This window comes from Cyanistes caeruleus, chromosome 3, assembly GCF_971803275.1.
Source record: "Cyanistes caeruleus chromosome 3, bCyaCae1.hap1.1, whole genome shotgun sequence".
Taxonomy (NCBI): domain Eukaryota; kingdom Metazoa; phylum Chordata; class Aves; order Passeriformes; family Paridae; genus Cyanistes; species Cyanistes caeruleus.
The window spans coordinates 15,538,473-15,556,059 of NC_141703.1; the positions used below are offsets into that span (position 1 = coordinate 15,538,473).

Consider the following 17,587-nt stretch of genomic DNA (forward strand, 5'->3'; position numbering starts at 1 on the left):
GATGTCACCCTTGTTCAGCCCCTGTTTACCATTCATGTACCCTTCCTAGAATGTTCTTCCTTCCCTTAACCCCCATTGGCTCTGTTTTTCCACATTGTTCCACCCCTGTTATCCCCTTGGTTCTCCCAACCCTTATCCACTCCCCTGCACCACTTTCCCTTGTCCCCATTGAACCTTGACCCTCAGATCTGCCCCTTTTGCCCCTGATTTAACCCCGTGCCCAATCCTTGGTTCTTGTCCCTGCACCTATTTGAGGCTGTGTTCAATAAACCAGTTGTTGGATTGCCAAACTGGAGCACATCCCTTCGTCTCAAATCATAAGTAATCACAATAAATAAATGCATTTTCTGTGGTGTGCTCCGGGCTCAGAGACACAGGTCACTCTCTGGGATCTCATTGCAGCACGTGCTGTAACAAGTGTGGACGTCTGTAGTTGCTTGGACTCCACTCCTAGGTAGTAGAGAGAAACAGGTGATCCTGGGCTGCAATTCATCTCCCAAAGGAGGCTTCTAACAGCTCAGAGGAATGGGGCTTTAAAGTGCTTTTCCCCTCTCTGTGTTGGCAGTGAAGGCAGTGAGGACAGGCTCATCTGAGACCAAGCATCTCCCTTGTGGCTCTGACCAGCTCACTGCCAATAACTTTGGAACGGGCAGCAGTTCATGAGGCTAAGGGGAGTTACTTTCAGATAGACTCACACATCAGACACATTTCTGGTTTGCTGCTTGAAAGCAGTAAGTCTTCTTAATTTGGCACGAGAGGATGTTTAACAGTGGCCAGAAAAATAAGTTCTCCAATACAGTCTCAAAATGGCTTGAGTTGGTTGTAATTAAATCTCTTAAATAGAAAAAAGAAACTTAACAAAACCCAACAACCTGAAGCAAAGACTTGGCAAAGGTAAAAAGGACTGAAAGGAAAGCTTTGTCATGAAAGATATTGAGCAATTTCTAAGCCCAGACATGCACTGCTTACAGTGAAGTATTCCTAATTTCTGCCATTCAGTATTTCAAGAAGAGTTCTTTGAGGATTAGTTGTTTCCTTCTTTCCCTAAACTACCAGCTGTAAAAAAACAAAGAACAAAAAATTCAGAAATTATGCTATCTTCTGAGAGAGGTTATTTTCATGTGTTTCCAATCATACAATATTTCTCTTCTTCATATTTTTGCAACAGTATTAAAAACACATTCTGAGCTTGGATGCCCTCTGTATTACATTAACTGCATTACTTTTCTTCCCATGCCAGTTCTTGTGGGTCTAGTTATATTCTGAATTGGGAGAGTCTGAAGGACTCTCCCTGAAGATCAGTTTAAAAAATAATAAGCATAGGCAGGCTCTTAGCACAATTTTGGCTTTTCTAGATCAATAGAATTGCCCTGTTATTTTAAAATAGTGTCTTGCCCTGTTTGAAGCTTAGTTTTATTTGTGTTTAATAAGTATCTAAAATGTTTCTTAAAGCTTTTGCTGTCAAAGGTTTTTGGAAGAGTCCTTGCTTTCATTTAATAAAATAATTCCTAATATGCAATTTCAGGGCAAAGAATTGGAAAGCTTCAGATGACATATCTAATGAATAAGAAAGCCCCAAAACATAAAAATAAATGGGAACTCGGGTTACAGATCAATTCCTAGAACCAGCAGTATCGCTCACCTGCTGTAATTTGTTCTGTTCCTTTCAGCTAAAGTGCAGTTTCTTGGGTGATGTAATTTTTGGAACAGATATTTAGATATTAAGGAATATGTATTAATTATAAATATGGCACAAAAACTTTGTTGTGGTATAGAAAAATGAGTTGTTTGAGATACTGGTTTCTCCTGAGTTGCAATAAATGCCACTGAAGCATGAAAAATATGTTCTGATTCTATTTTTAGTGTGTGTTCCATGTACCAGAGGACAGATGAAAGATGCAGTATCTGTAAAGTAACACCACAGCACTAAAATGATTACTGGCTGTAATGTTCAGGTCTTCATGTAACCCTGTTCTGGAGTTGTTTGTATGAAAGGGGGGTTTTTGTACAGAATTACAAATGACAGAGATGAGCTTTGGCCCCTCAGTCTCGTCTGTTCTGTTGTTTTGAATGGTTGTCTGATTTTCACAGTATCCTCTGAGGGCTGATTTTGCTGGATAGGAAATGCCAGGGAATGTTATAATACCATACATTGCAAGATACTAAGATAGCCTAAGACTAAAACTTCCAAATGTTGCCAAAGCTAGTATTTGAAATTAAAAGGACAAAAGATTACAGGTGAGAACTGATCTCAAGAGCAAGAAGTTTGTCTCTAGTTATGACTCAACAAAATATTTAAAACAAATACGTGTTTTCCATTCTTTACCTACATTAAAATACTGTCAGGCTCTGTGTACATGGTGCTGTGCTGGTTGCATTCATCACGAGTTTCACTCCAGCTACATGTGCCTCTGTTTGTGATACGCTGGATTATTTTGTTGTCTGCTTCTTTGCACTTCACATTTCATCACCTGCAGCTTGGCAGTCCAGAAAGTGCTCATTCCTGTGCCATTTCAGGCCACTGGGGGTGCTCCCAGGGCTTTCACTGGAAGCTTTATAAGGCACTTCTTTTATCTATATGTGAAAAATAAATGTTACAGCTTTCTTACCTCCATTTTCAGACTGTAATCAGACTGTAAGCACTACAACTTTTCTTAGTAAGTTTTAACCATCCTGGTAGTTTAAAACCTGCGTTATTTTGGCTCTTTACCCCAGGAGCTGAGAGGATTCAGTTTGAGTGTTCCAAATTTTTCATGTGCGTAGGAAGGAGGAGCTGCCTTGCTGGGCCACATGAAAGGACTTTGTAACATCACCCAAATGCTATGGTTAGAAACATTCGGTTGTCAGCTGTTCCTCCTCCTCCTCTTCCTCCTCCTTTACATGGATGTGTCTGCTTTCCACACAAAGACCAGCTGGCCCATTTTGCTTAACACAGCTGTTCCCAGAATTGTCTCTGGAGGTGGGGCAGTGCCAGTGTTGATCTGTTGTGTGAGTGGAGCAAAGCAATCATTTGAATTGCTACGGTTAGTAATGCTTCTGGATGGTGGAAAGGCTCATCTTAAAAATTGAAATTTTTTGGTTTCCTACTTATAGCAGAGCTCAGGATTTGCCTGGTCCTTTCAGGAAAGTTATTTAACAGCAAACTTTCCTTAGTCAAAAATGCTGCTGCTGCTCAGCTAATACATAGTTCATCTTCAGTACTTGCTGCATTCACATTCACTGAGCAGAGCTTTCATGGGGAAGGATGTGAAGCTGGTTTCCAGAGCAAGATTTGACACACAGAAAGGAGGAAATACAAAAGAAAGGTCTGACTTTGCCCCCTGTGTTTGTGGTTCTAAGAATGCTGGCTTTTATAATTGTTAGGCACTATGGTGTTGCCTTCCATTTTGCTTGGTGGGAGGAGAAGTGACACATTTTGGGGTGTGGTGTCCTTTCTCTTCAGTAAATCACTTTATAACATAAAACCTGTTGCAGATATAATGCCACAACTAAGTCAAAAGCAAATGAGAAGCTCAGTCTGAGAACAAAGATTAGAGGTGTTGCTCTGTTTTTATAAAACAGCACAAGTCTGAAATTACCACTCAGTGGTAAGTAACCACAACAGTTCTTTTGTTTCCCTGAGCAACCAGAGAAACCATGGAAAAGTACCTTTCAGAAATTTTGCCACTCGATGCCCAGGTTTTAGGAATTCCTAAGGAGATCCATTAGAGCTGTCAAAAACAAGATATGACTAAGCTTAGATTTTGCTTCATTATAGTCAGAGTGTGTATATGGTCAATGTACTAGAACTGGAATTCTCTCTGTTATCTTCTCAAGATAACAATAATTTTAAAATAGTGAATTAAAAATTATTTGGCCAGTAAATATATATATAAATAAATAAAGTTTTCTTCTTTCTCCAGTTTCTGGTTGGTGTCATTAATAAAACCTGATAATGTCACTTTTTTTACTATATGTGAACAGAAAGAAATCTTTTTTTCCCACACTGATGTGAGGATTCATATCTAATTTAATTCTTATTTTTCCTGTCCTTTGGATCACTTCCTTTTGCCTGTGAACTGTAAGCCCTTTCCAAAGGAAGTGCCGTCTGTGCATCAAAAAGTTTCAGGCATACAGTGTGCATGCTTCTGTTTCCTTTTCTGAAGTAGGCAGTAGGCTGGAATTTGTAGTCAAGGCTCCAGCCACTCCAGGACTCTTTTGCAAAAGTTGATTGCATCTTACAAAAAAATTCTCTTCTTAGAGTGCTTTGTAAGCAATTTATGAATTATTACAGTTAATTTTAATTTTAGTGTTTATAAAGAAGTGGAGCACTTGGTTTTAATCTACAAGAAATGTAGCTTCCAATACATGAAGTTGTTTTTAAAATGCTGTTTAATGTGATTATAACATACACAAATCTATATTGTGGGACAATTCATTACTGATTAGTTTGTTTTTATTTCTATTACCAATTCTGTCCCTATAGCAAACCAGTGATGTTAGCAAAGTTCAAGCTATAACATTGCAAAAACTTGAAAAGGTTGAATTGAAATACTTAAAAATCCTAAATTTAAAAAAAGAGCTTTATTTTTGTCTCCTGGGTCTTTCAGCTTCTAAGGCAATATCTATGTTTAATTTTGTGCTTTAGATTGTAATTGGAACAATATTTTTTCTGAGAAAAGTAAGCAGATTTTTACAAGATACCATGATTAAAAAGCAGTAAGGTTTAAATGAAATTTGGTTCATTGTGAAAGCCATAATATCATCACAAATGTTGACATTTGCTTACATTGGCTTGTGCCTAGGATCTAATGGAGGCCCCTGGCAGTTTGCTGGTATAAAAGAACTGTGCTGAAAAATCACCTCAACAGTTCTGTTGGTAGTTTCTACAAATGTGCTTTATTATCTTGAGCTTCCCAGTTTCTGGGAGTATAGGGTGTAACAAAGTTGACAGTGGTGTGCCTTTTGTTTTAGCTTAAGTGAAAGCTGCAAAGGGTTCCTGGTTTTGCAAATGCACCAAGTTTTCCATAATTGTTTCCTTGTTAAAACTTTGGTATTATCTTCTTTAAAGGGCTGTGCAGAAATCAAAATTAATATGTATCCTGAAGTTAAGGATTTTTCATTTCTTTTTCTGCAGGAGTATTGTTGTTCTTGTGAAGACTTCGACAGTTTTCTTCAGTGGTTTTCAACAAATGACATATTTTTTTAATGTAATAACTGATGCAAATAGCCAATCATCTGAAGCAATACTAATGTAAAGGTTCATAATTTTCAGGGTGCTAGTGAATAGCAAAGGGCTGAGTTCTGCGTTTTCCTCCAATAAAATTTCTATTATCACATTAAGTTTGGGAGTGGTTTTTTTTTTTTAAATATGCATAGAAAGGTTCCAAATGCTGAAAAACAATGAATCCAAAAAAATGGAGTAAGGTTCTTGCTCTGCACATGGATAAGGCTGGATGGAAGTGAATCTTAGAAGTTAAAAGCAGTGCTGACATTTTTGACTTTTTTCTTCTGTTAGGCCTCCTAGATTCCATTTAACTATCAGTATATTTCAGGCAATTTCTTAATTTTCATCTGTTTATTACTTTTTAATTTACAGATGCCAAAAGCTGATGCCAAAATTGTCCTTTTTGTTTTGCTAACAATGCCATAAGTCATAAAAAAGCCACGTGAAGACTTGTGATTTACTTAGATCGTTAAATTATATGATGCCTTCAGGTGCATTTCAGATAGAGAAATAAGTCCTCTGGTCTTAACCTGTTTAATAATGTTTTTCTTGTTGAATTAGTTATTAGTTTCATAGTCTCCTATTTTACCACAGTTGATGATCTCTAATCTTCTGTTGTCACAGTTATTTGTCTCTTCTCTGTCTGCTCTCAAAAGAGACACTTGTGTTAAAATATGAAAACTGTAGTATAATTAATTATGTGCCATCTGCTGCAACAATGCAGAGACCTAATCAAGAATGTATATAGTGCTGAATTACCTTAATGCACTACAAATACACACATACCGTAATCATTTTACAGTGGAAACATAAGCCTAGACAAATGAACTGCAATCACATAACAAATTGAGATCAGTTTTTGGGTTCATGGGCAACTGCTAGAGAGCAAAAACAGTTGAAAATATATGCTGTGCTTAAGAAGAAATGAGGGAGAATACATTTTTATGGGTATGCTCTTTTGAACATGAGTTGTTATTGCAGAAAAGAAGCCATGAGTTTAAATGTCCTGCTCCAGAATAATTCAAAATTGGTCATATGCAACATTAGGCACATTCCCACCCCTCCACTGCGTCTGGTAGATGCATTATACAGATTTCACTTGGAAGCTTTCTGTCTTTCCAGAGAGGCTATATCTTCCCCTGCTCTCTTTCCTTCTGAACATAGGAAACCCTCTCCATTGATCATTTAGGCCTGTGTGAAATATTTCATTACTTCATAAAATTTCTCATGTGTGATAAGATTTGATAAAGATTGCCATTGGCTTTTGCTTCACCCCTGTCTGTAATGGAGGTTCAACCTCAATTTGTCAAGGGAAGTCCAAAAGTATATTTGGCTGACCAGGCTCTTTTTTTACAGAGAATGGGAGTTGAGAATGAACTCTGATTTACTTAGGTTTCTATTCATAAATCAAGATTTGCAAAGCATATACTAGTGTTGAAGTTATTTCTTTTAATGTGTCTCTGGAAGGTCAAGGAAATTTCTGTCTCTCTTATCAGCCATTCTAAATGCATGGTTGAAGTGAAGGGCCCTATATCTTGTTTTTAAAGAACGGTAAATGAAGAATTTTAGTGTAAATCATGAAAGAAATATAACTGAAACAGAAGTATTTGTGGTGTTCCATTCTAGCTTTGTTCATTATATGACTCACAAAACTGCCTTACTCAGAGAAGAGAGATGTACCCCTGAAAACAGTAGTTGTGGGGACAGTGCTCAGACCCAGCCATAAGCGACACTGAGCTCTGCACTCTCAGCACCCCATGCACTGGGTGCATCTCAGAGATCTACTGATTTTATAAGTGCTTACTGTTGGTCATATATTCTCCACCCAAATTTGCATTAATTTCATGGGCCCTCAGTGTTCATGCTGCGTTACACTAGCAGATTAGTAAATCTGCTTTGTAATTAGATCTTTTTCCTCTCTGCTCCAAGCCTGCTGCTGTTGCTCCTGGAGGAGGGCTTGGAGAGCTCCAAAGGAATGCAGCTTCTCATCTCTGCTCTAGCCCACAGCAAAGAGCACTTTGGATGCTCTGTCTGCTGTCATGTCCTTCTGTGTCATTCCTTGGCTCCCATGCTGAAACTCAATCCACTCAGTTATCTTCCTGGGGCTTTTTTTTTAACTTGCATGCATATTTTTGTGGTACATCTTCATCTCTGCTACTCTGCATTCTGTTTTATTTTTATTTTATCTTATTCACGCCTGTGTTTATGAGGTGTGAATAAGCAAAGAAAACCTGTTCTCATAAATCTTTTTATCATGTGTGAATTAATAAGGGATGAATAACTACCCTTTTAAATGGAGGTGCCTACTTCTGTTCTTATGTCCATGTCATATGTTTTTGATACCACTTACGTTGCTATGAAGCAGCAATCAACAGAAGACAAATTTCAGTTGTAGTCCAGATGTGGCAATGAGCTGTGTATAACCTTATTTCAATGAACTCTGTTACAAGTCATTGCTCACATTGTATTGTAAAATGCAATATCTGTATACAATAAGAATGCATTATATGAATTCTCTTTCCAGGATGATGATTTTGATTTCACAGTACTCTGATTCCCGAAAAACATTCTTATACAAGCACTAAAAACCATCCAAGCTCCTAATTTTTTTTCCCTAGATGGTCTTTCATTCTCAGTCTGCTTGTTAGTTGGATTTTGCAATATTGGGGTAATCTAGATTCTGTTGAATTTATGGAGCTGGGGTTTACTTTTTCATGTTCTCTCAGTTACATGACACTACAGTGTGCAATTCACAAAGAATTTTATCCATGCTGCAGGCAGCTGGCTAAACACTGGAACTGGAAAGATCATCTGTAGATGGTGCAGGATTTGATTTTTATATGAATAAGGGGATTTTCTTATGCTGTAACTTTTTGCTGGGGATTTGTTTCTTTGGTATGGGAGGGAGGTGCATTTGGATTTTTTGTGTGTTTTGTTGGGGTATGGGATATTTTGGGGTTTGGGGTTTTTTATGTTTGTTTGCTTTTGCTCCTGAACAGTGATGTTTTGGTCTTAAAGAAGGTCTTCAGACTCAAAATGTTCCTTGTGCTTTAACAGGAGTCTCATAGTAATCCAAGGGACTGGCTGACCTCTGTGTGGTAGGTCAGAATAGGCTGATGGAATTGTACAGGAGGTACATTCATTGCAGGTTTTTCCAAGAAACTGCATACTGAGTATGGAGTATTGATTCTTCTGATGTGTAATCTTGGTGCAAACAAGGTTAACTGGCTGCTGCATTTGGGTCTCAGCCATGAGACCTGCTTTTAGATTTCTTGTTTACTTAGTAGCTCACCCTTCTGTCTTTCCCCTTATGTACCAGGCACTGTCTGTTACCCCTTCAGAGATGCAGAATTTACTTCCCAGCTGCATTGAGTCTCTGGACTCTGTTCTGAACGTCAGACTTACCCTGTGGTTTCAATGCCAAGGCTCTATTCTCATGAATACTTTGGATTTCAATTCATCCATCTATCTCAAAGTGGTGAAAGGGGACAGATATAGATACAGACCTCTAAAAAGCACTAAAGCAAAATTTTCTTAGGAATATATAGGATATAAGGATTTAGAAATAAAAACTCAGTATTAAGTGTCCTCTTCTCCAGTTACCCTGCATTGCTGCTATGAGAACAAAAGAGTAAACTCAGAATCTTTTGTCTGTATCTCAGCTGTTCTGCATAATATGGGATATTATGGGTTTATCTCTTTAGCTGCCTGTACAGCTCATCTTGCACAGATGTAAATGTTATTGCATTTCTGACTTTGATTTCTGACTGGAACACTAAACAAGAGCAGTAGAAGTCTTGCTCTGGCTACGTGTGTTTCAATCCCCTCATTGCTGTGCCCCCCATCTTGAACATCTTGCCTGTAGCTTTTAAGAGTAAATTTCAGAGTAATTTCTTCTTCTACTCTTTAGGAATTTCCCATTCTTCAGACCTCAGCCTCTTCAAATAAGCTTGGTCTCACAATTTTCCCTATTTTTCTAAGTTATATTATTATTTTTAAGGTTTCCATCCTGAATAGTTGAAGTTTCTTTCCTATGGATATTCATGCTGTCAGACCACAGGGAGCAAGTGTAAAATTGCTTTTTTACCTGAGGCATTCTGATGCTGTGATTTCAAAACCTCAAGCAGGATTGGTAAACGCAGCTCCACAGTTAATGTAACACTCTGATAATATCATGAGTGGCTCTTATCTCTTATAAGAAGGGTAAAATTTACTTCTCTTATGAGAAAATGATCCTTATTTGAAAATGTTGACTTTGTCTGTCCAGTGTGTGTGTGTAATTTCAGGATTTGTTTTAAATCCATGTAAGAATAAAATTTTGTTTAAGATTATTATTTTTTTAGCATTCTCTCTTCTTTTCCACTTCTCTCATTTCAGATGTTGCAGTTGTGGACATGAGTGATATTTCCAAGCAACCATCACTGTTCTACCACCTTGGCGTGCGTGAAAGCTTTGACATGGCCAATAATGTTATTCTTTACCACGACACTGATGCTGACACTGCTCAGTCTCTCAAAGTAAGGTTCTCACTTCACAGTCTGCTTCATTTTAGAAATATCTTTAAATACCTGGGGATGTTTGTGTTATTCTGGAACTCACATTTAATGTAATTTCCTGAAAGCTACATAATTAAATCCTGCTAAGGAAAAGCAACTATTAGCAAAAACAGTAATAATAGAATAAATAAATGCTTTTTTTCTAAGAAAAGATTCATAGTGTGGTACTTGTGATTTTGCTTCAGGTAGTTAGAGTTGGAATTGAGAGAGTAGATCCGATTTTTTCCTTCCTTTCTCTCTTTTTATTAGAGCACATGTAAGGAAAAGTTATGCCTGTATGATAAGGACACTTGAGCAAGGGCTGTATTGCAACCTACTCCTATGTAAGCACTTCTGTGAGATGAGGTTTGTATTCCCTAAGTGCTGACTAGATAAGACTACTAGAATCTCCTTTTTATTGCTGTTTGAAGACAGGAAAAGACATCCTCACCAAATTTTTTATAGGGTTGTTGTTCATTTTTATAGTAGGAAAATACATGCTATACACCTAAGTCCTGAAATTGCTGTTCTGGATGCAAGTCATATATTGTGGATGTTTCTGCCTTTCTCAGTGCAGGTTCTCTTTATTTTACATCACGTTTAGACTTTTGTCCTCTGTATCATCTATTGCTGCTTTTAATCTCATCCATTTTCTTGCTACCTTCACTGAGAGAAGCATTGTTCATGCTTTGTTATTTTTTCCTTATTTTGAGTTATTGTTTCTTGCTTTGTTTCACATCATTAGTGTCCAAAAACCCTTTTAGGAGTTCTCCAACCTCTCTTGATCCTGTAAGAGTATTAAATCTCCTTTTTCCCAAGAAAAGCTTTATTCTGTCATGGCTTCTCATTCCTCTTCTCTGCTCTCAATGTCTTTGATTTTACTTTCATGTGTCTATAATCCAAACTTCCTTTCTTCATGTGGTAGTCCACATATGCATTCAGATTCCATGTGTCCTGGAGTCCCAAGAACTCAAAGCTGGAGCCTGTCACACTCTTTGCTTAATGAGATTATCTGTACGGATACTTGCCAAGGTATTACTGTCATGTTCTCCTTTCCTCCACCTAATCAGGGTGGGCAGGTATGCAGCTTTTCATCCACTACTGGTAATATACCTGACTGCCATGAAATACTTCATTTTTATTTTTCATTAACACATTTTTATCTTTCTTTATGCTGTCACTCAGATGTTCTGATCAACTTGGTTCTCCCAAGGATGTGCCCAAGTCTGGGAAGCCACAGGCTTGTTGTTTCCTATTTATTGCTGCCCAGTGAGGACACTGGCTTTGATTTCTGCACTTCATGGCAAGCACATGCTCAAGCCCCTTCTCCATAACTGGAGTGTTGAAGGATCTCCAGGATGACATCCATCTGTGGTTGGATGTTCAGACTGATTGTTGCCAGATCTTACAAGTCGTTGCACTTTCAGTTCTGAATCTTCATTCTAATAGTGTAAAGCTCAGGTCTAGGGACTGGGGAACACCAGAGTGTGACTAGGTCACTTAAGGCTAGAAAAACTATTATCTGCAGTTACCTTCCCACAGTGGCACTGATATCTTACTCATCTCTCAGTTGTTTGCATAACCTCCTTGGCCTAAATAGGCCCATAGTATGTCTTAGATGGGATCATAAGAGTTGATTTAAGTTGCTGGAACTAGCTAGAAGATATTCTCTGTATCAAATGGTCTAAGCTGGGCACTGAGACAGGGTTCAGTCCTCCTCTTGTCGTTGGTATCTCTTCAAGCCCCAGTTCAGTGTTGGGTAGCATTCAAATATACTAATACACCTTTCTAAGGAATACTTCAGAAGGTAGGCATGGACTGTTTGTAGGGTATTTTAGCAAAGAACACTTCATGACGCATTTAATGTCTTAGGTGCTGAATGGTTTCAGAAAAGTTAGTGTCTCTCTATTGAGAAAGATATTTAACTGCAGTGGATAAAGCCCTGTTGGAGATACTTGCTTAGCTAGGTAGACATTGATTTTCAGATATGAAATATTTCAGATGTCTAAGCTTTCCATCACTTTTGTTATGAAGTACTTTATTTGGCTTAAGGAGTTTAGGCTAATTAGAAATTCCATTTATGTTTTAGTACTTTTTTGACCCTCTGATGATGTTTCCTTATTCTGAAGTTTATGAGTAATTTGGTCGGGACTTTTTTACTTCCATTTAGAATTGTATTACTTTATTTGGACCTAGGTTGCTGTGCACACTCTTAAAAGTGGTGCACAGCCTAAGTGTTATAAAGGCAGTATTGATGTTACTGCTGTTACTTCTGCTGAAGATCTGTGAAACTCTGGCAACCTGACTTTATAGAGTTTATCTCTTAGGAGCTATCCTGAAATTGCCACAAGAGCTGTCTCTTCAGTTTCACCAACATTCTTTCAAAACAACCTAGTTCTGAGGATATAAAAGAATATGTAATCTAGGTTTCAAGAGAGTCATATTTATAGAGCTAGACCTCTTAAATGTCCCCTGATATTTTTGCCTGTGGTTGAGGAAATGGGTGCATGGGCATGATCATTTCTGTGCATTGGTTGTCCAAGTGGATTTCATGCTGTCGGATATGAAGTCGCTCAAGCAAAATCATCTCAGGTTGTCAGAGCACATTTAATTCAGTTAGAAACAAGTCTATGTCTAATATTTGCAGTGTGGTTTACCTGGAGACCTCTTTAGTTTGACCAAGCATTGTTCATTGAACATGTAATCCATCACCCAAGAGAAAAGAAGGTTGCTTCCCAGCAACTGGAAATCTCTGAGGTCTGACTTAAGTGCCCATTAGTTTATCATCTGCTTCATTGTTTCAGTATCTCTCATTAGATGTTGAGGTGAGAAGAATTAGGGTGTAGAAGGAATGTGTTGGTGTGAACCAATCCGGGTAGGAAAGGGGCTGAGGTGTCTGAAGGATACTCTTTCAGAGAGAAAAACCCTCCAGCTTTGAATACTTTTGTCTCACAAATGCTCAGAGTGTGACTGGGTGTGCCAAGTCCAGTTACTGCTAAGTACAACTTTCTTTATTTTCTGAATACTTCTTTAAGTAGGTTTCTTCACTGAATTTTTATTTTTTTCCTGACCTGAACTACTGAGACTATTTTTGAGTTGTTCTGTCCCTTTACTGGGAATTTACTTTATCAAGAAATATGGATTATGCTGTGAAGAATACATCTGTGTGCACATATATATATAAATGTATATATCTATATAATGTATGTATGGCATTATTTTTTATTGGAAATTATAATTCCCATTAAAAACAAATAAACATTTCTATTATCTTTTTTTTTTTTCCCCACAGGATATGGTATCTCAGAAAAACACAGTAAGTATTAAATCCACATTCATTTTAAAACACAAAATGAAGATCCTGCATTTGAAGCAACTCTAATACCAAAGCTGCCAAGCATACATATGCTCTGTATGATTAAAGTCAGTTGTTTTACCTGTCTGTAGTTCAAACTTTTGGAAAGCTTGTTGACACTCCAAAGTAATGCTAGATTTTAAAATTACTTTTCCCGACCAATTCCATTCTAAGTTGTAGTAAAGTGCCAGTAGATATAAGTTTTATTTGTAGGTTGACAGATCCAAATATAAACTCAGAAATTCAAAGTCTCTTTTTCCCTCTACCACTGTCACCCATTTGTGCAAATGTAGATGTTTGTGATGTCTTAATGTGGTTTACTTTTGTATCACAAACAGCTTTGGCTTCTATATACTTCTAACTATATTCCTCTAACTTACAAATTGACAGATTTACTTAGAAATGCTTATTTATTAGAAAAGCTTATTTCCCGAAGTAAAAATATTCTTATACTTAATGCAAGTAAAGCCAAACAAATAAGTTTGAAACAAGGTAAAATGTAGGAGTTATTAAGGCTTTTTGAAATATGCCACAATATCATATATAGTTGTATATTTTGCTGTAGTTCACACCATGTCACTGGTTATTTTCATTAAATCCTCCACACTGTTATTTTGAGGACAACTGAATTTACCAACCTCTTACACTTCCATTTATCCATTTATCCATTCACCATATACTTTAATTTTCTTCTAAACAGTATTGAGCAGGATTAAGAATAAAGTGGTCTTAGAGGTTGATAGTAATTTTAAAGAGAACTAGAAGAAAGATGGGTTAGTCACAGCAGTTTATTTTGAGCTGCTGTTTCAACTTGGCCACAGTGCTCCACATAGGCTAAAGATAGATCAGGTTTAGCACGTGTAAATGCAGGTCATCCTTCCTGGCTGTGTCAGGGATCTTTGAACCAGTTCGACCTGTGTGGTAGGAGCTGCATTTATTGCTATGTGACTCTGTGAAGGGGGACTCAGAATGTGGCAGATTTCCTTGTGAATACTACTGTCCATCTGCTGGTGGATGACCAAAATTTCAGGAGCATACGTTCTCCCTTCCAGAGCAACAAGGGAGAATTGTGAATGAGCCATTTGGTGGTAATATCAGAAATGGAGTAAATGGCAAAGGGGAGGGTGGCAAGTTCAACCTAGTGCAATCAGATTAGCAGCCTACAGTCTTTTTCTTTTGGCAGATTGTTTCTCCAGAAAGGGAGGTATTTCCCTTCACACTGAAGAGAAGACAAGATTGAATCACACAATATGTTGAGTTGGAAGGGGACCCACCAGGATCATTGAGTCCAACTCCTGGCCCTGCGCAGGACATCCCTAAATCACACCATATGCTGAGAACATTGTCCAAACACTTCTTGAACTCCGTTAGGCTCTTGCTGTGACAGCTTCCCTGGGGTGTCTGTTCCAGTGCCCAATCACCCTATGGGTGCAGACCTTTCCTGATATTCTACCTGAACCTGACTCAGCTTCATATCTTTGGATCTAGTGATATGGTTTTTATGGTAGGGTCTGGTATTGGACCTCTAAATACCTTGTGGCTAGCAGAAGGGGCAGGGAGACATCCCTAACTAGGATTCTGATTCCTCCTTTAAAAAGGTGGGATTGTCTAACCCATTTCCTTCAAGTGCTTAAATTAAGAAAAAAATTCTGAGTAAAATACACTGAGGTAAAAAACAAATTACTTTAAATACCAAGTATGGATTCTTGACTTGTTTGTATTATTTGAAGTTGTTCATATCTTCTTTTATTAGATAAATGTGCTCCCATATTTCATTCTTTATCAGTATTTTTTATTCATAAATTAGAACAAACTCATAAGCAAGCTAAATAGTCCATAAGATAAAAGTATGGGTTATTAAGTCAAAGTTTATTTAGAATAGACAATTGGCTTCCACTTCTTTCAAATCCAGTGAGTTGTGACAAGAGGTTTACAGTTTATCATTGATCCAGTATAGTGCCACTGCTTCATTGCTTGGTTATAAATTTTACAACTGTATGGGCAATGTCTTGTTTGAAGTGAATTGCTAATCAGGGTTGCTGTGCTTGTTAAGTAGGCACATAATTGGCATGAATTTGTTGTGTCCAGTCAAATATATAGTTAGACAACTATTTCAGTTTAGTTGCTGGATATTAGATGCAATAATTAATTCCCCTGTAGTAGAGCTTTGTGTTTTCCTTTTGCTTGTCCTGCATGAAAAATATGGTAATGCCTCTGCCATAACTGTGGAATGGCACTTTTTATATATACACTTTTTATCAGGGGCTGGAGGCATGGTAGAAAGAGGATAGATATCTCCTAAGCCTTTTTCCAGCCTTGTGATAGCCACAGGAATATGGAGAAGTCCTCTCCATCTTTTACAGGCTTTGTGTCCTTGCATCTGCAGGGTATGTAAGAAAAGGGGAACAACTCAGATTGTTGCCAGGCACAGCACACCTTTGTTCCAGCAGCAAGAGTGAAACTTTCTGGGCTGGTTGCTGTAACTTGGAGCTTACTTGAGGTTACCCTGCCCTCACCTTTCCTATTTATCCTACAAATCTCGTATCATCTACAAAGATACTGAAAAATCTTAGCATACAACAGATGTGGAAGTTGCAGAAAATGTGAATGTCTAGTGTGTCATGAGGGCGATTTGCTATCACAAGGAAGCCTTGAAGAGAATGGATATTTTCCTTGTAGAGAAAACGTTCTAATTCAGCATTGAGGAGGAGGCAAGAAGCTGAAAACAATGCAGAGAAAAAAAGTCAGCAATTCAGCTGAGATTTGGCCTGAGTCTAGCTGATCTAAAAGTGAAAATTATACAGCAGCAAGCTGTAGTGGTGCAAGCCTGAGAGATTTAATAGCTTACTGTCTGAAAAAAGAGTGTGAGTAGAACCGTACAACCAACCTTCCTTCCTTCCTTCCTCCCTCCCTCCCGCCCTCTCTTCAGTTCCCAAGGAAGAATTACCCTGGCATGAAATTCAAGATTCTGTGTCCCTTCAGTTAGATTTCCCTCTGTAGACCACCTCTGAGCTTTAAGGACATTTCTGTAAGTTTTAATAGAGATTGCACAGCTTCCTAGTTTCTGTCAAAATGATTATTGATAAAATAAATAGCAAATAAGCAGTTTTGCAGAAGAGGTGCCATTATGGAAAAATGGACTGAAGGGCAGAGGAGAGAAAATTACCTACGGAAAATGCTTGTGCTTTGGAGTTTCTTTAGATGTCACATAAACATTGGTTACTAGAGAAATGAAATTTCAAGGATTTTCAAAAGCAAAAAATGCTTAAATAATAATCTTTCCCCAAACTAGTATAATAGACAAAATCCATTGGGAAGTTTTTCTATTTTGAGTCAAAATCTTTTTGCTGTCCTTGATATTTTTTTTAAGGAAGGAAATTTCATCTGCTGCTACAGGCTCTTAAGAAATTATGAATAAAAAAAGTTCATGATTGAGTGGAGGAAAGAGTGAACAAGGAACTTTAGAAAGCTGCTGGAGTCAGGAAGCAAAATGTTCAGTCCTTTCAGCAATAGCTCTAGGGTTGGTTGCACACTGAGATGCGCACTTCGATCCATTCAATTTGTTTGAATGAGGCATCAAAAATACAAACTAGAACTTTCTACTATGGAAAATTATTATACCAAGTACAGAACATAAGGAGAAAGACTTTTTAGTTATTCTTTAGTCTATAATATGCCTGAAGAAATTTTAATAACCCTGTTAACTGCATTCAAGGAAGGTATTTAAAGGAAAGTAGGCTGGCTATTAAACCAAAAGGTTTATTATGATCATATACATAGGCCTGTGGGCCTGATGAAATATTTTTAGAGATTTAAATGGTTATTTTTCATGTAATCCTGTAGCAGCTCTTATAGTAAGCAGTGAATAATGTCTGGGCCATGGAGCAGTCATTAGCAAAAACTCTCCTTGATCTAAAGGGAACTGGATTGCAATTTATCCTTGCCACAAGGAATTTTTATGTTGAAAATTGATTTTTTTTATTGTAATTGGCAGAAAGTTTCTTCAGAGGTTTCAGTAGCTGTATAAATTAGACTGCATATACTGTTTCAAAGCAATGAACATATAAGAAAACTAAATAGAAAGATTCTGGCACTTGGACTCATATTCTCCAGCTAAGTAGCCCCAGTGGATTGGAATGAGAGCCAAGACTCTGAAGTATGATTACATTTTATGAACTTAATAATCCAAAGAAGTATTATTGCAGAGTAGCTTTCCATTTTTTTATTTTCTGATTATTTTTACAAGGTATAAAAGTTTATATGTTATGGTCTTTTAATGATAGATTTGTAAAAAAGCCTGAGGTAGCAGAAGTAAAGAAGAGTGTAAAAGGGCACAGAATGAAAGAGCAGGAACATCTTAAATTCAGTAATTTTTCTTTCAGGGCAGAAAATAGTACAAAGACAATGGCTAACTGGGTAAATGCTACTTTTAAGGCTTTTAATAATGAAATATGCCACTGTTACTTTAGATAGTGAAAACTAAGGCTTTTA

At 37.4% G+C, this 17,587-nt stretch overlaps 1 protein-coding gene across 5 annotated transcripts in view; it reads left to right on the plus strand.

Moving 5' to 3' along the window:
• Positions 1–17,587, plus strand: part of MAP3K15 (mitogen-activated protein kinase kinase kinase 15) — an 82,290-nt gene that overhangs the window by 16,758 nt on the left and 47,945 nt on the right. For 4 of the 5 annotated variants that reach the window (XM_023918454.2, XM_023918457.2, XM_086879960.1 and 1 more), the window contains exons 2-3: positions 9,584–9,723; positions 13,034–13,057. In XM_023918454.2, coding sequence (XP_023774222.2) covers positions 9,584–9,723; positions 13,034–13,057 — 164 coding nt within the window. Of the gene's footprint in view, positions 1–9,583; positions 9,724–10,011; positions 10,108–13,033; positions 13,058–17,587 lie in introns of those variants that run through there. The other variant, XM_086879961.1, reaches the window with a different exon arrangement.